The sequence below is a fragment of the Dichotomopilus funicola genome, assembly GCF_033296635.1.
Source record: "Dichotomopilus funicola strain CBS 141.50 unplaced genomic scaffold C8A04scaffold_18, whole genome shotgun sequence".
Taxonomy (NCBI): domain Eukaryota; kingdom Fungi; phylum Ascomycota; class Sordariomycetes; order Sordariales; family Chaetomiaceae; genus Dichotomopilus; species Dichotomopilus funicola.
The window spans coordinates 151,190-174,337 of record NW_026944039.1 but is presented as its reverse complement, the minus strand read 5'-3'; the positions used below and the strand labels follow the sequence as shown (position 1 = coordinate 174,337).

The window sequence follows — 23,148 nt, the reverse complement described above, 5'->3', positions numbered from 1 at the left end:
AGTATGCTTACTCTTCATGTCCATTGGCAATAGCAGTGATAAGCAAGCGCTTGCGCAGCAAACTCTTGTTGTAGTCCTCGCCCTTAGCGGCCTCCCAGCCGACTTGCTTCAATGCCTTGTCGATCAGCTCGAGCGTAAACTTCTCCAACCCGGCCTTGATCTGCTCGTCGTCGCCAAAGATGGACTTGAGGGTTGCAATCGAGTCAAGGGCCTGACTGAGTACACGGTAGTGGGTCTCACTCTTCAGCCCCTGGATGAACGACAGCAACGACGCGGTGGTGGCATAGCCGGAGAAGGCGAGATCGGCAGCAGACCCGGTGATGAAGATCTTGTCCTCGGTGGTAAGATAGTCCAGCTGGGTACCGAGGAGCTTGAAGCGTGACTCAGGATAGTTAACCCGGTAGAAGCCAGTAGCGTTGGCGTTGAGCTGGTAAAACTCCTCACTGACACCGTCGATCGTCGACTCCTTGGTCGTGAGCGTGAGGGGTTCGACGCCTTGCAAACCGATCTTGCCCTTGACGCCTAGGGGCACCCACCAGGTGGTCTGGTCGTCCTCAGGTTTGACATCGCCGGTGGAGAGGAAACGGGACTGTTTGACGGAAATCTGTTGCTTGCCTTCAGACACAGTCAGCACCGGGAAGCCCACTTTCTCGATCCAGGGCTTCATCAGAGTGTTGACGTCGACGCCCGAAGCCTCGCTGAGAGCGTCCCACAGGGCCTGCGTCTTGGCATTTCCATAGGCATGCTTCTTGAGATAGATAGCAATGCCTTTGAGGAAGGTCTTGTTGCCAAGGTTGGCCGCCAGCATGCGGATCATGGAGCAGCCTTTGAGGTAGCTGATCTTATCGAAGATCTGGTTGACGTCAAGAGCATCACGGACTTCAACCTGGATAGGGTGCGAAGACCGGACGCTATCGAGGGAGAACGCCTCGTCCATGCCCTCGTTGATGAATTGCGGCCACACTTCCCAGTCGGGGTGGAGATGATCCGTCACCAACCAACCGGCCCAGGTAGCGAACCCCTCGTTGAGCCACAGCTCGTCCCACCAGTCCATGGTGACAAGATTCCCGAACCACTGGTGGGCAAGTTCATGCGCTACGACGTAAGCGACCCTGTTACGGAATCGCGCCTCGGACAGCTTCTCGTCAAACAAGATAGCCGTCATCCGGTAGGTCACAAGACCCCAGTTCTCCATGGCGCCATGGGTAAACTCATGGACGGCGAGAATGTCGCTCTTGGGCAGAGGGTAGTCGATCTCAAACTGCTCCGAGAAGTAGTCAATGATCTTGGGCGCATGTTCCAGCGCCCATTGACCCTGCTCCTTCAACCCACGGGTTGTGTAGACCCGAACGGGAAGCTTCTTCCCGTTGTACTCGCGGCCTGTAAAGGCCTCGACATACTCAAAATCGCCCACGGCCCACGCCAGGAGGTATGTGCTCATGACTGGGCTCCGCTCGAACGAGACAAGCTTCTTCCCCCCACCCAAAGACTTTGTCTCCTTCTGGGGCATGTTGGAGAGAGCGACCTGGTCGTCGGGAATTTCGATGGAAAAGTCAAAGGTCGCCTTGAGATTCGGCTCGTCAAAGCAGGGGAAAGCACGGCGGGCATCACAGGCCTCAAACTGCGTGCTCAACATATAATGGAACTCGTCGTCGCGGGGTACGCTTGCGGCAGCCGGGACGGCGGGCTTGTACTGGCTGCGGTAGAAACCGGCCATGTCGTGGTTGAGCAGGCCGATGAAGTCAATGATCAGGGACGCTTTGGCGGACACGGGGAGCTCTTGTTGGAAGGTGATGGTCGACCGTTGGGTCTTGGTGTCTTCGGCAAACGTCGTGGACTCCCATGTTTGATCGCTTTTGGCTTCGGTAACGACGACCTTGGAGTTGAGCAGCTTGAGCTCCAGCGTGTTTATCACGATCTCCTTGGTCGGCTGGACGATCTCACCATCGATACTGGGGCTGTTAGAGCGAACCAACTTCCCAATTCCTAACTCTGTGGCCTCCCAAGCTTGAGACCATCCCCAACTTACCGGACACTGCCCTTGAAGGACCAATTCTTGAAGTCCAAGTCGCTAATCACCAGGTTATAGTGGACCGCCTTGAAATAATCCGGAAGGATATCTCGGTCCGTCATATTGGCAAGCTTATGTCGGAACGAAGCGTGGGAGCAGTAGCGGCGAGACAACACAGGTAGGAGGGGGGTAGCACAAGCAGATGCGGGGCGGAGGGGCGATAGTCGTCGAGAGCTTGTCACCGATGACGTCGATGGTCGAGGAGACAGGGCCGACGAAAGCTGCCTGAAGCTGGCAATGGTAGGCCGAACAGCTACTGCAGGCCGGGAGACTCGGGAAATGTGTTGAACAAAGCAGCGAGAATTGGGAAACAGAGATGAACTTGGAGTTAAAAGCCTGGCTCGGGCAAGAATCCGTGGGGAGCTCATCAGTCAGAGAGTTTGTTTGGCGTCGGGTGTTCAGGCCGGACCCCACTCCATGTGCAGCTCAAGCTGACAGAGATGGCAGGCGGGATACAGGGGCAAATCGTTTGGAATCAGGGCGGGTAATCCAAACACAAGGGACGAGCCAAGGTCGGCTTGGGGCGTCACGGACCGACTCAAGATTCGGCGAGGGAGAAAAACCGAGCAGACCAGATGACGCCAGAAGAAACGTAACACAAAGACACAAAATTAGACGAACAATCCCAAACGGGAATGTGAGCGTGAAAAATTCATCACCACAGCTTCCCCTTCTGGGGACAAGTTGGGAAGGAGGGGTTCAACTCTCGTGGTTAGTGGAGCTCCCGCTTGTTATCCCCTGTATCGGCGGGTCCGCGTTGGGGAATAGTGGGGTTCAAGACACCTGCAGCGCCGCATCGCGAAGTTCTCCAATGGCGGAGAATTTTGTGGAAATGTCCAAGACCCGGCGCTATCCGGGCCAGGAACCAACCTCGAAGGAACCCAGATTCGGGGCATCAAAACAATGGATACAAGCGCTCAATGTACACAACAAACATTTGCAACACGTAAAAGTGCAGGTAAAGAAAATAAACAGCGAAGGATGCCATTGAACTAACCCGGGAAAACCAAAGACGCTTGAAGCCTCTCCCGCATAACAATACAACTCATGTTGAAGCCGAGACGGCAGACCAACCAACGTAGCGCAGAGCAAATCATTCCCTATGCCTGTGTGAACCCCCCAGGGAAAAAATAGAGAAAAAGCCCAAGCCCGAGGCCAGCAACCCAAGAGACCCACACCCAGATCAAAAGGAAAAAAGAAAGAAAAGCAATGCGCGGCCAAGTAAGGGCCAAACCCCTCCATGAAAATGTCCTGTTCGATGCCTCTCATCGATCTCGTTGCAATGTCCCAATGTCCCATACCAATGCCCAAGAAAGATATGCATGCCATAGTTCCATACGATCCCATTTCGTGTTTCCTCCTACCGGCATATCATGTCCCATTCCTGTATCCCGCTAGTGTTGCTCAAACCCTCGGAAACAAAAACAAACAAAACAACCGAAAAAAAACAACCCTCATCACTCATTCATTCACTCCTTCGGCAACCTGATCCCACCACGCCCCATGGGCATCCCGATCGACTACTGATACTCGGCCCATCATATCCACCATATCCCGCACCTTGTCGACAAACTCGGCGAGCCCAAGTCCGGCGAGTTTCTCGCCCGCTGTGCTGGTAGCCTTCACCTTCTCGCTTGCCGACGCCGCGGCCAGCCGGGCCAATACATGTCCGCGTAGCCGGCCAAGGAGCAGACGAAGAACAGGTTCCCTGGGTTCGCCTGTGGCGGCTGTTGCAGCTGCTTCTTCCGTTCCGGCGACGGCTGACTCGGCACTAGCAGAGAGGAACTTATGCACGAGACCACGCAGGTGCCGTTTAGTGGCAGCCGGCATGGAGCGGCCGGCTTCGAGAGCGGCCACGATTCCTTCGGCGGCCACATCCTGCGTCATGTCTGTTGTGCGCGGGTTATCCCGTTTCTCCAGCACAGCTAGGATCCTCTGTGCTTCATTCCGCCAGGGCGCACGCACATCGCGTTTGAGGAGATTCTTGCATTGTAACAGAATCGCCCCGGCTGTGATGATGCGGCGGGTTAGTCGCCCTGCCTCGAGGATGCGCTTGTGGTCGAGCAGCAGCATCTCCGGCACAGCCTCGCGCTTGACGGGGGCGACCTGCGTGAATAGATCAACGAGCAGTTGCGCATAAATCCGGTTGGCAGTGGGGCGTGAGGCTGGGTGGTTGATACCCTCCGGATCGCGACGTGCTGTCTCGGCGAGGACCTTCGCGCGTGCGGTGCGCCAAGCTGCTGTGGCGGCGGATAGGTCGTGATGGCCGGCTTCAAGATCGTTAGAAAATGCCTTTGCCTCGTATGCTGATGCCTGTTCGACGAGCTGAGGAGCGGCGAGCTGCAGCAGGTAGTTGGCGTAGTCACTGAGCATGACGTCGATAAAACTGTTGAGCGCCTCGAGGCGGTCGACGTAGCCCCCCTGGCTCAGCTTTTCCTCCGCGAGTGTCTTGACTTCCTCATCCCTGACGGGGGCACAGAGTTTGGGAAGCAACGTGCCCATGGCGTGGAAAAACTTCTCATACGAGAAGCTGCCCATCGCGAATTGGCGCTTGGCGATGTCAGTATCCAGCAGTTCCCCAATGAATGTGTGCATCGAGTTGCCCGACTTCACCAGCCGCTGGAGCTTGTCGCGGATAAGTTCGGCTGCCTTAAGGAGAAGGAAGAAATGAGCCTCCTGGTTGTCGGTCTCCATTGTGGTGCGCATCTCCTGGAAAAGGGGAGCGAGCAGATGTTCTTGCTGCTCGTGGTACTCTTGTGGCTCGGTGCGGAACTCCTTGTTGATGGCCAGTTCGTGGACAACGATCCGGTTGTCTGGCAACAAACTCTTCGCGTTAGGGACTACAACGCTGACCTTGAAAGGCTCAGGCCGCCGTGAAGGCGTCGTCGGTGGCGTCGGAGCTTGTGTTTGCCCCTGTTCGTGGGTAGCCTCCACACCAAGAACACCCATGGCCGTCTCAGTGACGGACTGGTCAGCCACACGAGGCTTTGTATCCCCGACGGGCTTCTTCGCCCTAGTCTTGCGAGCAGCCTTAACGGCGTCAGCGACCAGCTGTTTGCCTTTTGAGGCGCCAGCTAACTTCTTGATTCGGACGAGAAGGATGAGCTGGTTATTTCGAATGCTCTCCTTGTACACCTGGTCAACGGAGCCGTCGGTGGTGTCTTTGACTGACTCCCAGATGGCGTCGAGCTCAACAAATTGCATGACCATGAGGTCGACGAGCGAGCTCGAGTCGCGGGCCTTCCACGCGATCAAGGCGTTGTAAAACGTGGCGTACACCTCGGGAAATTCGCCAAGCAGGGCTGGCGGCGGGGTGTAGTTGTTGAAAGAAGTCAATCGGCCGAGGATGTTCTCAAATAAAACCAGCAGATCTCGGGCCTTACCGACCAGTTCCTGTGACTGGGGGTTCGCAAGATTGTCCTTCGGCATCGGGTGACCCGGGCTCGGCGCTGCTTCTTCCTGGATCTCGGCCTCCTCCTTGTTGCTAAGTACCTGAGACGGATGGCCCAAGATCAAGAAGGCGCTCAAAAATGACCTAACCGCGGCCATTTCTTCTACGGACGCTGGGTCGCCCTCATTGAGCCCGCAAATACGGAGAATACGGGCCGTCAGAGCCAGCACCTTGTCCTGAGACAAAAGCATGGTGACCTCATCAAAAGATGTCTCCCGGACGGCGTCAAGGGACAGGCCCAGCGCGGAGAATTCGGCGACAGCGCGTCTCCGCTTAGTCGCTTTCCAAGACGATTGAATCCTGGACGCAGCGGCTTCCTCGGTCAGGGGTGTCGGCTCCCGCTCCTTGCCCTCTTGGACCTCTGGCATCACTTCCACCGAGGTCGGCTTGCGGTTCCCGAGACTCTGCCCACGCTCCCTGCCTTTCACTTTAGCAGCATTTCGGCTCCGCAGCTCTTCCCTCCTCTTTTCGGCTTCAGCAAGGCGCTCCTCCATCTGGAGCTTCATCTTTCGAATTTCTTGCTCCCGCTTCTCCTTCATACTTTCGGCGACGGCTTTCGCCCGGCGTACTTCCTCGGCGCATGCCGCAGTAATTTCGGCAAGGTTACGCTCTCGCGCCTGGGCTGCGGCCAACGCCCTCTCCTCGCTCACGCTCGTGTTCCGGGGCACGGCTTTGACTAGAGCCGCGCGAAGGCGTACCTTTTCCGCATGGGCGGCCCGATCTGCCAGACGCGCTTTCCGGTCTTCCAGGATCGAAGCCCGGCGAAGATGCTGGGCGATGTACTTGCTCTGCGGCCCGCCAGTAGCCCCGCGGCCATGGGAGGAGAGGGAGTGCGCCGACGAAATACTGTTACGGCGCGACGATGCAGCGCTATCTTTACGACGGGTCTGGTTCGTAGGTCGATAGAAGAGCCGTGCGGCGATACGTGGTGGGGGGGTCGATGCCTTCGGTTCTTCGACCTCGCCATCGACCAGTTCCATTTCCATCTCTTCGTCGGGCGGCGATAGCGGCCGGTCTGGAGTCACATCCGTCATGTCCGTGGAAGGTTGCCCGTTAGATTCTTCAATATTTCGGGCGGGTTCGGCCAAGTCCTGTGAGGGACGTCGCATCGTGATTCGCGATCGGCGAGTGGGTGTTGCGGGGTGGTGACGAAAACGGTCGCGCTGTGTGTATTTGTTGATTTGGGGGGGCTTTCGCTTTGTTTAAGGCGGGCGCCTCGAGGCAATGTCGCTGGTTGGCAAATCGGAGATGGCCGTCTTTCTCATAAGCCGGGCTTAGATGCAAACAATGGTCGGACCGTTCCGGCTTGCGTCGTCACGTCTCCAAGATGCAGCAAAAATCCACAATCTGCACGTAAATCTGTCATGCACAATCCCGGCAAGACCGAACAAAACATGCAACGAGCCGTGTGAGTGGGTGGCTCTGGTTTTGGTGGAAAAGAACGACTCAAGGGACGTCCTCGGGGAAATACAGGAGGAACAGAGGAGCAAAGAGAAAAGTGAAATGTAAGTATTCCGTAAGATGACGGGAGACAAAAGGAGGGTTGAAGAAGAGACGGGCAGAAACCAGCAACAGGAAGCCGGTTCTTTTCTTTTGCTGACGGAGCACGGAGCGGGAGCAGCGCAGCACGCAAGACGAGACGACGGCGATGGAACGCTGGGGAACCATGATGACGGCAGCAGGTGCAAGGGCCTGGACTGCGTTTGCTGCAATTGGAGGCAGGGCTGCAGAGCGGGCAGGTGGGCAGGTGGGGCAGATCCTGCTGCGCTGCAGGGCAGTTGCATCCACTAGCATCGTGAAACAGAGGGCAGGTGTGCACTAACAATTTGTGGTATAATTTAGGCGGTTCTTTGTTAAGACCACTCAAGCTGACGCCGAGACATTGGCCTGGAACCAAAACGAGGCGTTAGGCTGTCACGCCCTGTAATTTCGGTCTTGTGACTGACTCTTCCGTCGCCAAACAGCCTCAAGACATTCGATTCCAAGGCAACAACCTCGGCCACGCCGGGAACGAGGTCTGAGCTCTGCGACATGTTGCGCCATTGCCGAGAGCGCGCCGGCTCAAATCGTCAAATCGACTTCCGGCGAGTCCCCGACCAAGATTCCAGCTCAATACACAGTACACTACGCTTTCTCGTCACGACCTTCACCGTGTTTCACGCTGATCACATCGCCAACCCCGCGCGCGACATCCCCAGCCTCAACCCCTCCGCGCCTCCAATTCCGCCACCGAATTGTTTGCCATTGACGTCGCCGTCGGCGGTTCTCTCCCCCCACCAGATCCCCCGCTCCCACTCCCTGCCCGCGATCCCTGCAACTCGTGCACCAACCTCTCGCCCCAGGTCGAGTCCCCTGGCAACTCCGGCGACATCCACGGGGCGTCATCCGCGATCTTTTCGACCTCGCGCACCTGGATAAACAGCCCGGTACCATCCCCTCCTCCGCCCTTGCCCAGCCGCCTCAGCCTTGTTCGGATTGACGACGAAGAAGGCATGGCGGCTTCTCTGGTCTCTTGCTCGCGCCGTCGTTTGCGCCGCCACAGCAGATAGGTCACTTCCACCGCGACGAGGAGTGATACGATTAGGATGATCCCGATTATTACCGCCGCTACCTCAGCTGGTGACATCCGTTGGCCTGAAGAACCGTTTGGTGTTGTTGATGCTGGTGTTGGGCTTGTTGCCCAGGTGGGGATAACGCGGGAAGTGGCCGAAGATGGGCCGGCGGTTGAGGTTGTTGATGAGGTCGTTGTTGTGCTATGAGGTTGGGTATTCTGCTGGTTTGAGTGGAGAGGTTCGACTAGCATGAAACCAGGACTCCGTATTTCGGGGTCTGAGGCCACAAACTGGCCATCAGTTGGTGGTTTGAACCTAAAGGCGTACTGCGACTCGCTAGCCAGCTTTGTCGTTGGTGGGTTTGAAGTGACGAGCTTGAGGTTGCCGTCGTAGGTGAGGTTTACCGCCCCTTTTCGATTTATGTTAGCTACCGCGGACGCTGTCCTCGCCCCGCGGATCGCGTACTTACTTGCCAGGCGCAGTGCGACTGGGTCGGACCGGTCGATGGTCCAGCTCGTGAGCCAGAGGTCGTAAATGCTGTTGTTCAAGGCATTCCACGATATTGGGATGTCATCCCCATATGTGTAACTGTCCGCGAAGTCACCTTGGGCTCCATTAGGGGCGTTCCACAGGTACTGTACTTGGATGTCGTTATCTGAGCCATCTTCGTGAGGCTGAGGCACGGTGTCACCGCCAGCAGGTTGCTGTTGCGTATGCATATTTGAGTTTGGAATGCGGTTTAAAACCAACAAACGGCCAGTCGTGGTGCCAACCTCAAAATCGACGACGAAGGGCCTAAAAGCGGCCGGCTGCCGTTGGTTTTATTTTTTTCACCAGCCCACCCCCCACTCAATTCACCACGCATCCTCCCCTTGCACAAGCAGATCTGTCTCCAGCTCATCTGCACCATCTTCAGATGTGCTCCATGTTGGGGGCTTGTCACCGGCGGCAGATCGGGCTGCAGAAGCCACCAGGAAGCAGTGCTGGCCAATTTGGGCGAACGAGCTTGTCGCGATGGTCGTCGAAGCGCTTGCTCGAACCAACCGGCCAACAATGGGGGCCTCGGGGTTGGCGGGATTGGCGAGCTGCGCGGGCCGGGCCCCAGCACGGCGCTTCTACCGTTCCCCCGGGACCACCGATGCAACGGCCCCGCCCAATCGGCATCGCGGCAGCTCCGGAGCAGCGCATCGCTCGACGCGATTTCTCGCGACAGCTCGCAATTTTGCGACAACATGCAGAATAAGCCAGGCTCAAATAGCGTTACCCTGGAAGCCGAATCGGTCCTGATGAATGGTTGCAGCGACGCAGAGGGGCATGTCCGGCGATGCGGCCAGGTCTAACCGGATCAAAGGTGTAGTTAATCGAGGCAAACTTGGAGGCAGACTCACCACTGGGCAGCGTTGCATTTCGAAATCTCGAGCTCGGCACGGGTTCCGTAGCTTTCATTATTCAGCGATTCCATTGGGATCGAGCCCGAAAGGATACCATTGCCGTCATTGAGGGCAGTTTGCTGTTGATAACCTCCAACAATAAGTTCACTTACAACGCAGCAGTAATTACCATTCCCCGTAGCACTAACAAGCGGATTGAATGTATATATTTCTTAGTTCGTATCCAAACACAAACCTATTCCCATCGCCCATTCAAATCAGTCCTTCAGACGCCTCGCCAGTCAGCCTCATGCACCCCTGTTTCACAGCCGACCCGGCCCGGTCACGGAACGGCCTGCGGCCCCACACCATGGGCCGGGCTGGGCGTTGGGCGTTTTTGACGGGCATTGAGGGCTGGGCACGTGGAAATATGGGATAGGCGAAATTTGTGAGACTACGAGCAGGCGAAGGAAGAATACAGTAATCATTCATTGTTTGGGGCTTGAGAGAATCGAGCCAATGATTATGACAGCGGTTTTGAGGCTGCTGGAAGCTGACTTTCACATACAAGCAGTAATTATTTGGTGATTAAGACGTATTTATGGTAAGCCAGCATCGACGGGGAAGTCGATGACATCCATTACTCCGGTCATTCGCCTCCATAGCCGGAGAAGACGCTGTTCCATTCAGAGGGATCGGTTGAGGAAGTCAAGAACGGGGAGTCTGGATATGCTTGCTGGTCTCACAAGATTAGTTTGACGTTGCTGGCAGAAGTACATAAGGCCCGAGAAGTTGGAGTTTTAAAAGCAACTCACTAACGGGGAATCTCGGAGCAGAAGAGCCGTGGATGAGAGGTTGAAGCCTTTCTGGACCGTGTTATTCCATCACTAAAAACTTGAAATAATTCATGGGAGGCTACTCTCGGAGTATAGTTCTCCTTGCATCTCGTCCTTCGCTCCGAGGCCGCCGGGGACGGCGATGAACGAGGTGCAACATCCACTCTACCTGAAAGGCTTTCATCAAACCCTCGTTCTGCCAAGCCGCATAGTGAATAGAGTATAGACTGAGTGGCGTTGGATGCTAATGATCACCCGTTCTCACCGGCCCAGTCCTAGTTGTTAGTCTGTTGAGTAAGGCGGCCCTTCCTCCGAGCGTAAAAATACTTCCGATTTGAGCTTCCATTGCGTCATTTTCGTTGTAAACAGAAGGTCAAGTTATGGATGTGGAGGTAGTTTGCGAGACTTTCGGGCCGTAAGGTCGATTGGCAGTATACTCATCCTAACCGGTGTAAGGCACATGAAGAGTTTCAAACCATTGCCGTGGATGTAGACACGCCCAAGTTGAGTGAAATCAACGTGTACATAATACGGTATGTCAAATTGAATAGTTATTTCCTTTTCTTCGCTTTTTTTCTTGACTTTGCTTTTTTTCTAAACATTTTTCTCCCCCCCCTTTTTTCCCTTCTTTTCTTCCTCCCAAACACCCAATTCATGAATTCTACAACTCCAACGAACCATACGAATCATTTGAATACTACATATTACATAGCTGCTTTTTAGGCCGACAATTCGCATCACATACCTGGACCCCAATTTCAGGGGTGGTGCGGAGGAAGCAACCCCTTTTGGGACATGTTTCCATCGCTCACCCTGATTCACCCCGCAAAACGCCGGCTTTTGTTGCATGGTGACGTCCCGGCTGCCCGGCCACGGTCCGGGGATTTGCATGACATGTGGCGCGCCCCAGTACCCTACACTACGGCCAGGCGAATTCTTGCGCCGAGAGGGCCTGCTGTGCGCCCGCGCAGCGAAGCAACCCCCTGGGATAGAAGCTTTTGTGGAAGCTGATTGCAGCACGGGTGGTTCCGTGGCGTCGTATTTTGCCCGTAGGACGGATTGTGTGTGGTGCAACGAGCCATAATTGCGGGTTTGAGCTGGTTAATAACGAGCAAAGATCTACGTTATAGTACCGCGGTTTTGGGGACGGAAGGGGGATTTCCGAGCAGTTTCTCGATATACGCGCCTCCGAGGTGCTCGAAACAACGACATGGCGGTTACTTACCTTAGACTTGGGTGCCCGCAACTAGATATAAGAGGTCCGCCATGGGACGCCTTGAGGGGGTGAACTTAGTTCGGCAACGACACCGTGGATTGTGTGCATCACCAACGACAGCGACACCGCCACCATGAAGTTCCTCAATCTGTTCCTCGGCGCTGCTGCTGCTGGTTCGGCTCTGGCTGCGCCCTCCGCAACCAAGACAACCAAGACGACAAAGCGTGCCGGCAAGTTTCAACATGTCGGTGTCAACGAGTCGGGTGCCGAGTTTGGCCAGACGTCGCTGCCGGGCCAGTACAACAAGGACTATACTTGGCCGGCTGAGGCCACCATTGATGTGAGTTGTCAGAGGGTGCTAGTTGGCTGTGCCGGTGTAAAACGTGCAGGATATGATTGCTAACCCCTATGGTAGACGCTCGTGTCGCAAGGTTTCAACACCTTCCGCATCCCTTTCTCGATGTAAGACACGAGATGCCCGATTTGCCGTTCGCTGGAGACCGACGGTCCAATGAAGTTATGAACTGACTCAACTGACAACTTTCAGGGAGCGTCTCGTCCCCACTGAACTGACCGGGGCCGTCAATGAAACCTACTCCGAGGGCCTGACTGGTGTAAGATGCTGCCCTGGCTTGCTGTTGTGTAATGTTGGAATTGACGTGTTACTAGATCGTGTCGTACATTACCGGCAAGGGCGCCTACGCGATTGTGGACCCGCACAACTTTGGTCAGTACTCGCCCATATCTCAGCGGTGTTTGAACAGGTATTATCGGACTCAGGCTGACATGCATAGGCCGGTACTATGACAACATCATCACCGATGTCGACGGCTTCAAGGCGTGGTGGACCACGACGGCGACCATCTTTGCCGACAACGAGCTGGTCATCTTTGACACCAACAACGAGTACCACGACATGGACAACGACCTCGTGTTCCAGCTCAACCAGGGTGCCATTGACGCCATCCGCGGTGCGGGAGCCACTTCCCAGCTGATCTTTGTCGAGGGTAACTCGTACACCGGTGCCTGGACCTGGGTAAGTAATTAACTTAAACACCCAAATCAACCAAACAGAAAGGAGAGTATTAAGTAACACTAACCTTCCCAGATCGACTCCGGCAACGGCGAGACCCTCCTCCCTCTCTCGGACCCCCAGGACAAGCTCGTCTACGAGATGCACCAGTACCTCGACACCGACGGCTCAGGCACCCACGAGGAGTGCGTGTCGTCGACGATCGGCCAGGAGCGCATCCAGGCCGCGACGCAGTGGCTCAAGGACAACGGCAAGCTAGGTATCATCGGCGAGTTTGCGGGCGGCGCTAACTCCCAGTGCATTGACGCTATCACGGGCATGCTTTCGTACATGTCGGATAACTCGGACGTCTGGACTGGCTGGCTTTGGTGGGGTGGTGGTCCGTGGTGGGGTGATTACATGTACTCGATGTATGTTTCGTTTCCTTGTGTTTTGTTCTTGTTTTCTTGTCCCCGACTCCCCTTTTCTAATGTTGTATCCCTGCTAACATGTCAAAAGGGAACCTCCCAGCGGTGTTGCATACACTGGGGTTTTGCCGAGCATCTTGCCCTACCTCTAGGTTAAACAGTGTCGAGGTCCATCGCTAGGCGGAGGACACGAAGGATGTGAAGATGAGCTTGCGTTGTACTGACGTCGGATGAACGGTGTCTACGTTCGTCCGGAGTTGGTCAAAAGCATAGGCCCCGAGAGAAACTTACAACATAACCCGATTGTTCCTGCCTTGAAGCTCAAAACTGAACAATCAAAGTGTTCACTTGTGTGGAGTCTGTTACCTCATTCCTTCCACGTGAACTGATGTGAACTGATGTGAAGTATTTGAACGCCCGTGTTTACCGACTGCCTCTTACGTCAACTTTTGCAACCCATAATCCTAAAGCCTCCGTAACTATCGCAACTTTACAACCCAACCAACCTTAAAAAAACACCAATATCACCATCATGGCGGAGTTTTTAACGTCTCCCGTTGAGCTCATCTGGAAGATTTGCTATTTTATTTCCCCTCCTGATGAGGAAAACACAAGATCGCACGACTGGCCGGATTGCTCCGACGGCCTGGCCGGCCTTAACGCCCTCTCTCAAACCTGCCGCCGATTCCAAGTTATCGTCAACCCGATTCTTTACGCTCGCGGGGTTCATTGTCATCATGCGCTACCCCTGGCATGGGCTGCGGCCAAGGGAAACCAAGGGACACTCAACAAAGCTCTGGCAGCCGGTGCTGATGTCAACCACCAGTTTGTTGTCCCAATGTCCCCCCAATTGTGGGAGATCATTGTGGACGCTCGTGAAGCTGCCACCCACTTGGCAAACACAGACCCGCACCACTGGCCGTCCATCTCCAAAACTCGGCTCAAGACGTTGAACGATAACGACAGACTGCGTGCGGAAGCCGCGACAGCTGACCTCAGTACGCTGGAAGTGTTCCCCGTCGACATCAACGGCTCAGTTGGTGTCAGGTACCTTGACCCATTCGACCCGAACAACAACAACCTAGCAGACCACAGGTGGTACATCCGCAAGTACATGGCCCTGCACCTCACTGTGAGCGCCGGGCACGTTCACATCATCAATAGCCTTCTCGGCCATGGGGCCGGCATCGACACCCCTGCAAATCTACTTTGTCGCTGCGTTCATCTCCGTAGCTTTATTACCAACACTTCAAACCCCCACGGATAAGGCGACAGTGTCATCAACACACCTCTTCATATCGCCACGTGCTCCTCGCAAGTAGCAGCCGCAAAGTGCCTGGTATCCCGGGGTGCAAGCGTGGCATCAGGTCGCGACCGAGGCAACCCGGACTCGGATGGCCATCAGGTCCTCCACCAGGCTGCCGGCATGGGCCAGACCAAGTTAGTCGCCCACATTCTCGACACCCACCCAAACATCGACGTCAATGAAACAGACGAGGAAGGATTAACGCCACTATACCATGCCTGTAACAACCGCCCTTAAGCGGGCTATCGTCACAAAGGCAACCAACCTCGGCATCGCAGAGATGCTCAAAGAGCAACCCATCAAGGGCAACCCGCAAGCCGCTGCACAGCAATACCTGCATTTCATCGTCAACCTCCCTTGGAGCAATGCCTGGTCCTGCGCGGTCCGTGGTGCACACAGCAAAAAATCCCACAACTGCCGTAACCCGAAACGCCTATCCGCACTTGACACCATCCTGTACGAACTGCTCATTTCCGGTGCCGATCCCACGAAGCTTGATGAAGAGGGCAACACCCCACTGTCACAGCTGGCGAATAATCTCCTTTATGATAGCCGTCCTGTGCTAGATATCATCCATTGGCTCCGGCCACTGAGCAGGGGGGTGGATGTTAACGTAAGGAATCAGGAGGGGTTGAGTGCATCTGGGTATTTGCATTCCCTTCGGCTGGCGTCAGAAGACAAAGAGGAAATCATCACTGCGATGGATCGGGTTTTTGGGCTAAAGGTTGGGGAGGGCGGGGATGATAATGAGATTTTGTGGAGGAGGTGAAGTCCGGCGTGGGTTTTGTTCTTTTCTTCTTTTTGCTTTTGGCCTGCTCATGGCTGGATGGGGCACGGGGATTAGAGAAGGGGTTGTGAAGCGGGGGTGGACAATGGTTTAGGCGGACTCGTTGGTGTTTGTATGATACATTGTAGCTTTGTGAATGTAATCCAAACCCCTAACTCTGGCTGTGAATTACTGTATTGAAGTGAGGTTGTTTACCGCAACGATTTGCAGCTTACTGTGACAACTTGGTGTTTACGGCAACGACTTGTTTTTACATGTTCACCATTTCTTCTAGATCACACCTCCCGTTAATTAACCGCAACGGGGCTTAACCTTAGGAAACTGCCACCAATCCCTCGGGGCCGGGCCGTTGTGGCCCTAATAGACGCCCGACCCGGCGCTGCATTACAGGCCGACGCAGCGGGGTCCGGGGGTCGAATCAATGGCTCTATAAGATGGCGGATCAACGAACAGCGGCGGGTGTAGGCGTCGGTGATCTGCGCAGCGGGGATCGATCGTGGTCGCGATACTGGGCCGCCAGCCCTGAGACGACGACGGAGTAGGCGCCGGTCTGTGGGTCGCCCGAGATGCCGCGGACGTTCTGGCTGGCCGTGGGCGCCGTGGTAGACGGCTCACTACCTGTGGCGCCGTGCATGGTCCCATTTACGCCCCAGATTGGGTGGTTGGGCAACGGGTGGGACATCATGTGAGGCGTGGGCGACGGGGCTGCGGGTTCCAGTGACGAGGTTGATGGGACGTTGTGTGTGGTTCCGACGACGGGTTAATGAGAGAGTTGTGGAGGAGATGCCGTTGACGCCCTAGATCGGGTGATTGGGGGGTGGAAGGTTGAGGGACGGATGGGATGTTATTGTCTGGTTCTTGGTTTTAGAAAGACATTCACATTCATGGAAGGGCACGCATGTTCATGGTACTCGTGTGATTGCTCCGCTACGGAATTACATCAAACAACATCACACGATCCGTAACCGGTAAACCGCCCCCTCACTCTCCTCAGAGCGGGAAACACCATCAAGTGAAGTAATAAACACCCTCACTTCCCCTTATCTCCGGATATCAGAAAAGATCCTACCCATGCAGGACGCTCCAGTAAGCACCCGCTTACACCTTCTCCTCGTTGGTAGCCTCCGGGGCAGCGGTACCACCATGCTCGCCCTTCTGCTGACGAGCCGTGACCTCGGCAATCTCGGCAGCCAAACGGGACTCGCCCTTCTTGGTCTTCCAGGGAGCCACGGCGCCCGGGGCGAACATGAGCTCGATCTCCTCGAGGGTCTTGCCGCAGGTCTCCGGGTACAGGAGCCAGAACCAAACAGCGGCCACGACGCACAGCACGCCGAAAACGATGAAGACCTTCCAGGTGATGTTGATGAAGGCGGGCGGGACAAACATGCCCAGGGCGAAGTTGAAGACCCAGTTGCTGAGGGCGGCCAAGGACATACCCGTGGCGCGGGTGCCGAGAGACCAGACCTCGGCGGCATAGATCCAGCACACGGGGGCCAAGGTGAGGGAGTAGACGACGATGAGGAGGTAGGAGAAGGTGATGACGGTGTTGGCGGGGGCGCCGTGGTCGACCGAGATGACGATGTTGGCGTTGGGCGGGTCACCGACGCCCTCCGGGTGGTAGGTGCTGTGGGCGCCCATGGTCCCACCGACGACGAGATGGCAGAAGCCCATGCCAATGGCGCCCCAGACGAGGAGGGTGCGGCGGCCGGTCTTGTCAATGAAGAGCCTGGGTGTATTATTAGCATCTGTGTGTCCCTTGTGGTATTTGGAATCCAGATTGAGTGAGGTTTTGACTTACCACATGACGGCGGTGAAGATAATGAAGACGGCGTATTGAATACCGGAAGTGACCATGGCAACATTGCCAGTCAGGCCAGCCATCTGGGCGATGTAGGTGAGGTAATAGACAATGACGTTGGCGCCAGCCAGTTGCTAGAGAACGAGAACAAGTCAGCATCTTATTTGACAAATGGTCACACAGAAAAAAGAGCAAAAGAAAACCCACCTGCCAGGCCTGGACAGACATGCCAGCCAGAGTGCGCTTCCACATGCCGTTGCGGTAGAACTTGCCCAGCCCCTGACCGGCCTCAACCTCAGCCTGCAAGACGGTGCGGATCTCCTCCCACTCGGCAATAACTAGCGGGTCAGTGGTGTCGCCCCCAGCGTGGATGTTGGCAAGGGTCTCGAGCGCCTCCTGGTCGCGTCCGACCTTGGCAAGCCAACGAGGAGAGCGGGGCAGGAAGGGGAGGCCGAGGATGAGGAAGACGCAAGGGATGAATTGGGTGCCCCAGGCCGTACGGAACGAGCCGGTGCCTTCGATGAAGCTGCAGCCGTAGCCGATGAAGTACATGATGAGAATACCGAACTCGACGGCGAGCTGCTGGATGATGACGAGCGAGCCGCGCTTCTCGGCCTTGGCGATCTCGGCCAGGTAGACGGGCACCTGGGCGGAGGTGATGCCGACGGTGAAGCCGTTCAGCACGCGGCCGGCGATCAGCTGGCCGGTGTTCTGGCAGGCGACTTGGACGGCGGTGCCGACGAGCCAGAAAACGCAAGAGAATAGAATGGAATCGCGGCGGCCGAACCTGTCGGAGAGGGGGCCGGCGACCGCAGATCCAATAACGGAACCGGCGGCCAGAGCCGAGCCGATGGCGCCCTGGATCACGCCGGACGGGTTGTTAAAGTATTCGATGTACTGGGGAGTGACCACGATGGCCGAGATGGAGGAAATATCGAAACCAAACCTGAAATGTGTTAGACTCGGCACAGGATAGATTGAACTGGGATTGATTCTCTGAGGATAAGAGAGAAGAGAGGAGGGGGAGAACTCACAAAGCGCCACCAAGGGTCGCGATGATGGCTACGAGGTAGACATTGTAGATGGTTGGCAACTTCATCGTGCCTGATTTTGCAAGTCGATATTACAATATCTCATGCAAATCAAGGCAGATAAAGCGCAGTAAAGATTTCGGCTACAAAGCGATGCGATTGATGTAATCGATGATAAAGTGTTGCTGGCGGAGAAAGTTGTGGCAAAAGTTGTGAGAAAGGAGGAGGAAATCGGGTCGACGGTTGCGAAGGCGGGCCAATTTATGGTCGCGTCGGAAAATCGAAGCCAAATCAAACCGGCTGCACGCGAATTTTCGTCCCAAGGCACGGTGTTGTGAACAGGCGCCTTGTTCTCGTTCTTTCCTTTTGGCGTTGGGTGGTGGATTCACACGTGAAGATCCACACTGAACAGTGAGGTTGTTCCGCGTGAGAGAAGCAGAACTGACCTTCCAAGTCCAGCTGTCACGCAGTCAAGAATGCCAGATCTCGACGACGTTGGCCTGTGAGCTGGTCAAGAGGAACCCAGCAGGAAAAAAAGTATTCACCAAAAATCAAACAAGACCATGGCAGTTCCATGTGCGGATGGGGAGCCCTCTTTATTTGTTCTCCCAGCTCTCTCCTCTTCCAAGCACTTTAACCCTACGACAAGCAACCCATACCCAAGCAAGCAAGCACCTGGAAACACGGGCCAGGATGCAGGCCAGGGTCAATGGACGTTACATGGCATACTGCATCTCCAGGACGGACCAGACTCCAACAAGTTCTCCAACCACAAGATAAAAATCCCCCCCATTGTCTCACCTTGCCGGACGTGGCCACTCGGAGGAAGCTGCGGGAGCATCGTTGTCTCTTCCTGTCCTCGCTTGCTGAGCTTGCCTGGTCCTAGCTTGTGACGCGTGACTCGTGAAGGGGTTCGGGGTAAAACAGAAAGAAAAAAGACGGGGAATGATCTGGGGTGTGTCCGGGGAATGGTGGATCCCGCCAATCATGGGGAAAGATTTGGTCAAAGTCCAGCAAAAACAGTTCGAGGATCCAACGTTATACCCGAAGGCAACGGCAGAGAGGGCAATGGGCCGCTGTGATAGGCGCGCTTGTTGGCGGAAGTCTGCAAACCAAATCCACACCGACCGTGTCCACTGCCGGGTACTTGGCCGCGGCAGTTTTCCAATCGCTGACAGTGACAGCCGTCATCGCAGAGCCGAAGAGAGGGAGGTCATTCTGGTGGGTTGCGCCCGCTCCTTCCGTCGCGTAAATGCACCACAGGTTGCAATTCCATGGTCCTTTCCCGCGCATGGGCGCTTTTGCTGCGTGGACTGAATTGGAGCTAACTTGGGGATGGATTTTTACCGTGACGCGCCTTCCCCATCTCCCCGCTTCCCCGCAAGTGCCCTGGCAAGAAGGCTGGGGGGTTGATCGGCTCGAGATGGGGTTCCAACCCTGGCCTGGAATGGCTGCCGCCGGGCCGATTACAGGCGCCCCACAAAACCTGCCTTTCTCCAACAGCTTCCCCGAATCCCAAGCCCTGCTGCTGTGGTCCCTCTCGTCGCAGCGTCACTCCTCACCAACTCCGGTAAAAAAGGAATCTTCCATCATCCAAGGCGGAACACAGCATGGAACCGCTATCCGCTGACTGGGCGTATAACTGTGATGTGATATGCCTCGGACATCCCACCGAGGAAGCCCGAAACCGAAGCAGCAAACACTGCACATCAACCCCCCTCCAAAATATCCCTGCCTACCGCGTGTGATGTGACACATGTCCAATCTGTCGAGCCGAGACAAATCGGAAGCTTCGTAGAAACGAGCCTCGATGCTTGTTTGCCATTGCTGCTGAGACATCCCCGGGTTGTTGGTACTGTCAAATGTAGTAGTGAGGGGTACGGTGACACCTTGCGTTGGACTCGATCGAGGGTTGTTTAATATACTGGCCGGGAAACCTGCGTCGGCCGTTCTGCTGTGTAGGTTGTTACCTGTACATCGGTCCACAGGGCTGGGATTGTGATGGAGGCTTACTATGTCAGCTGTGAGACAATCTGGTGGAGTAGGTTGTATCACCGTGAGGCTCAACCTCGTCGTTGGACCTTTGGACGGGTATTTATTTGCACAAGGCGTTTTGCTGTCAGCTAAGCTCTAGAGTAGTATCACGTTACCTCTGCTGCTTTGGTTGCGACGTCAATCACTACCGGCCGAGCATGTAGTTTTGTCGGCTCCTCTCTCAGGAATAATTACTTCTCGTCCAGGAGTGTACCAAGGAGTCGAGGACCATCATGTAAAGTGAATGGGTTACGAACAGAAACAGACGACAGCGATTTCGTCTCGCGATTTCAGTTGGGATGAAGAGAACATCTTGAGCTTGGAATTTCTGGAAACAATTGAAACTAAAGTAAAGGAGCGCTCTCAACGTCTCGGGAGAGCTTTGGAACTCAACCCTTCGACTTGGAGCTGCTTCAACTTCACTTTGAAACTCTTTCCGCCAAGAAAAGAAACCACCGCAACCAAAAGAAAACAGCCGTATCCCACTCTTGCACATTTGAACCCGTGTTAACTCGTCGCAAGAGTTGAAACCCATCCCAGAGACTTTGTAACTTCCGAAATCCACGATCGACCCATGACTTGGAGGATTTGAAATTTGTTGCGGTCGGAGCGGTCGAGGGTGAAGAATTGGAGGAAGTTGTTTGTACCTAGTGGTTTGTGATGGCGCGTTAGCTATATGCCGAAAAGGTATGCTGAAAAGGTATACTGAGAAGGTATCCTCAAAAGACGGTAGCCTAGGGGAAGGGGGATAAATCTTACTTGTCCATCGTCTCTTCTGGTTTCGTCTTCCCGATGTACTTCAACGCCTCAGTCAAGTAATCATCAAGCACGATTGCCTCGTGCCAGAACTCGCCAACGTCGCAAACTCTTTCTCCTTGACCTCCTTCTCAAACGGGCACAGTCCACTCAAACTCCTTCGACAACGTCTCCCTCACCGACTCGGAACCTCGGCCGTACTCTCCCCAGGCCCATCCAGGAGAACCCGACCCCCGACCAGCCGCTCAATACCGATCGCGAATGCTCGCCTCGGCAGCCCTCTGCGCCTGAGTGGGCACCGTCGTCCGGATCTGGTTCAGCGTCATCCCCAGATTGGCAGCGGGATTGAGGCGGCGGAGCTCGAACTTGAGGAATTGTCCGCCGTGGCTGTTGTGCGAGACAATGTGGCGCACCACGCGGTATAGGCCGTCGTAGCGGATGCCCACGGCCGGCGCCCAGTGGCGGTTGCGGTGGCCGGCGCTGCGAAGGACGCGGACGGGCAGGCCGGTGCGTTCCGAGGCGAGGAGCGCGCGGGTGTCGGCGCTGTGTTGAGGTCTCGGGGCCGGAGCCGGTGCGGGCGCTGCCTGCTGGTTGTTCCCGCCGGCGCTGTTGTTGCTGTTGCTGCCGGTGTTGTTCCCGGCGCCGCCGTTGCTGGTGCTGCTGGTGTTGTTGTTGCTGCTGGCATTGTTGGCGTTGGGGTTGGCCCTGCCCCGACGCCCGAGACCAACGCCGGCGTTCGGGCGGTCCGCCGAGTACCAGACCACGTCGCCGTTGTCGCGATCGTGGTAGCGATACTGGGCCGCCAGCCCCGAGACCACGACCGAGTAGGCGCCCGTTTGTGGGTCGCCAGAGATGCCACGGACGCGTTGGCCGTGGGCGCCGTTGTAAACGGCGACTACCTGCAGCGGCCACCAGTCGCCGGGGGTCAGGCCGTTATGGCCGTGCTGGAGCGCGTCGCGTCGTTGGCCCACGTAGCGGGGGTCGAACAGATACGTGTGGGCGCCCTGCAGGTAGACGCCGTGCATAATCCCATTCACACCCCAGCTAGGGTGGTTGGGGGGTGGGAGGTTTGGCGCCGGGCGGGACATCGTGGGAGGCGCGGGCGACGGGGTTTCAGGCCCCCGCGGCGAGGTTGGAGGTTCCGGCGGCGAGGTTGGGGGTTCCGGCAACGGGTTTGGGGGCACGGTGATGTCGAGTGTTTGGCGAGCAGGTGTCGTCTGCGTGTCTTGATGGTCAGGAATGGTGACGATGGGTCGAGCTCTATGGGAATGGTTCACCTGGCGATTGTGGTGGGTGGTGGGAATGCGGCGGGTGGTGGGAGCGTGGTGGGTTGCGGGAGGAAGATTCGTGGGAAACTCCAGGGCAGGTTTATGAAAGCTGTTCCTTCCGGTTGCACGAGCTGCGTGAGGAAGGTCGTTGGTCGGTCGACGGGGCAAAGGTGCCGACGACGGGACCGGAGCGCCGGAGCGTGACGATGACGAGACCGGAGCGTCCGAGTGTGAAGCCGGCTGGGCCGGAGTGTCAGAGTGTGCCAACGACACGTCCGAAGCATCGGAATGCGCAAACGACCGGACCCGAATGTCGAAGTGTCCAGACGACGGGGCCAGAACATCGAAGTGTGCAGGAACAACTGCTGGAGGAGCTGTAGTGTACAAACCACTATCTCCGTACCCCATTCTCGTGCCGTTCATATGACGCACAGCATTTATGTCACTCTCGGCATTTCCGGCAGTGTCAGGACGTCCAATACCCCTGACGACATCTCTCCCGTATCGTCCATCCTCCCCTATCCCCACAGCCCTGACTCGTCTATTCACCCTGTCACTGGGGACCATCAGGTCAGTAGACCTCACCCTATCCTTCAGGGTCAACGTATCAAGAGTAGGGAATCTCTCATGCCCCTCAGTCACACCACTCAACGTCCCTCCCTCACCCCAATTCACAGCATCAAAGTGTTCATACAGTCGTCTTGCCCGTTGTGCAATCTCCCTGGGGATGAACGCCGCATGCCTTTCATCCATCAGCACTAGTAGCGCTTCATGGACACGATGAGGGCATGCCTTCAGGGGTAAGGGCAGTTTGTCGATACCAGTCTGAAGATGCTGAAGAAAGGAGGAGACTTCCCCTTGCCAGTGTGTGATCTGTTGTGCCGGGACATGATGGCCACGATGACGACGCTATAACTTGGCGATTAAGCTGAGAGCGGCGACTCGGCCTTGGGATAATGGTTGGGTCCAAGAATGAAAGGGATGAAAGGTGTGTTCAGGATTGGTTTTGTTTGTGTTTCCAGATGTCGTAGTGAAGTTGGTATGCACCGAATCTGACTCTATTTTTGTGGCGTTTGAAGAGGTTGTGTCGGCCAAAGTGCTCCTTGGAGTAGCGCCGGCACCTGTTAAGCGTGGTCGGAGGGGTGACCTTACCATAGCTGTGGTCAGACTGGCGAATATTCCAGGTGGTTTTGTTGTGTTATAGCGGGCCGGTACGCGAGGCGTAGCTGGTG

The 23,148-nt window shown here is 55.9% G+C and overlaps 7 protein-coding genes across 7 annotated transcripts in view; 3 read left to right on the top strand and 4 right to left on the bottom strand.

Moving 5' to 3' along the window:
• C8A04DRAFT_36046 (peptidase family M1-domain-containing protein) overlaps positions 1 to 6,556 on the bottom strand; it is a gene marked incomplete at both ends in the record, with an annotated part of 7,405 nt that extends 849 nt beyond the window's left edge. Inside the window, 3 exons of the mRNA XM_062783391.1 lie at positions 12 to 1,958; positions 2,030 to 2,142; positions 3,602 to 6,556. Coding sequence (XP_062638487.1) covers positions 12 to 1,958; positions 2,030 to 2,142; positions 3,602 to 6,556 — 5,015 coding nt within the window. The remainder of the gene's footprint in view (positions 1 to 11; positions 1,959 to 2,029; positions 2,143 to 3,601) is intronic.
• A 1,166-nt stretch (positions 6,557 to 7,722) lies between these two features.
• Positions 7,723 to 8,793, bottom strand: C8A04DRAFT_36045 (uncharacterized protein; the record flags this gene model as incomplete). Its single annotated transcript, XM_062783390.1, has 2 exons — positions 7,723 to 8,483; positions 8,544 to 8,793. 2 exons carry the CDS (start codon positions 8,791 to 8,793, stop codon positions 7,723 to 7,725), a joined length of 1,011 nt encoding a protein of 336 aa, XP_062638486.1.
• A 2,836-nt stretch (positions 8,794 to 11,629) lies between these two features.
• C8A04DRAFT_36044 (glycoside hydrolase) lies at positions 11,630 to 13,088 on the top strand (the record flags this gene model as incomplete). The annotated part of the gene is made up of 7 exons (XM_062783389.1): positions 11,630 to 11,836; positions 11,912 to 11,958; positions 12,044 to 12,110; positions 12,166 to 12,223; positions 12,291 to 12,532; positions 12,605 to 12,939; positions 13,028 to 13,088. The coding sequence occupies 7 exons, from the start codon at positions 11,630 to 11,632 to the stop codon at positions 13,086 to 13,088; spliced, it is 1,017 nt and encodes a 338-aa protein (XP_062638485.1).
• Positions 13,089 to 13,468: 380 nt separating this feature from the next.
• Positions 13,469 to 14,203, top strand: C8A04DRAFT_27113 (uncharacterized protein; the record flags this gene model as incomplete). Its single annotated transcript, XM_062780178.1, has 1 exon — positions 13,469 to 14,203. The coding sequence occupies one exon, from the start codon at positions 13,469 to 13,471 to the stop codon at positions 14,201 to 14,203; it is 735 nt and encodes a 244-aa protein (XP_062638484.1).
• Positions 14,204 to 14,456: 253 nt separating this feature from the next.
• Positions 14,457 to 15,011, top strand: C8A04DRAFT_27112 (uncharacterized protein; the record flags this gene model as incomplete). Its single annotated transcript, XM_062780177.1, has 1 exon — positions 14,457 to 15,011. One exon carries the CDS (start codon positions 14,457 to 14,459, stop codon positions 15,009 to 15,011), a length of 555 nt encoding a protein of 184 aa, XP_062638483.1.
• A 1,116-nt stretch (positions 15,012 to 16,127) lies between these two features.
• On the bottom strand, positions 16,128 to 17,926 carry C8A04DRAFT_27110 (general substrate transporter; the record flags this gene model as incomplete). The annotated part of the gene is made up of 4 exons (XM_062780176.1): positions 16,128 to 16,755; positions 16,828 to 16,961; positions 17,035 to 17,773; positions 17,862 to 17,926. 4 exons carry the CDS (start codon positions 17,924 to 17,926, stop codon positions 16,128 to 16,130), a joined length of 1,566 nt encoding a protein of 521 aa, XP_062638482.1.
• Positions 17,927 to 20,893: 2,967 nt separating this feature from the next.
• C8A04DRAFT_27109 (PUA-like domain-containing protein) lies at positions 20,894 to 22,324 on the bottom strand (the record flags this gene model as incomplete). Its single annotated transcript, XM_062780175.1, has 1 exon — positions 20,894 to 22,324. One exon carries the CDS (start codon positions 22,322 to 22,324, stop codon positions 20,894 to 20,896), a length of 1,431 nt encoding a protein of 476 aa, XP_062638481.1.
• Positions 22,325 to 23,148: the final 824 nt, after the last annotated feature.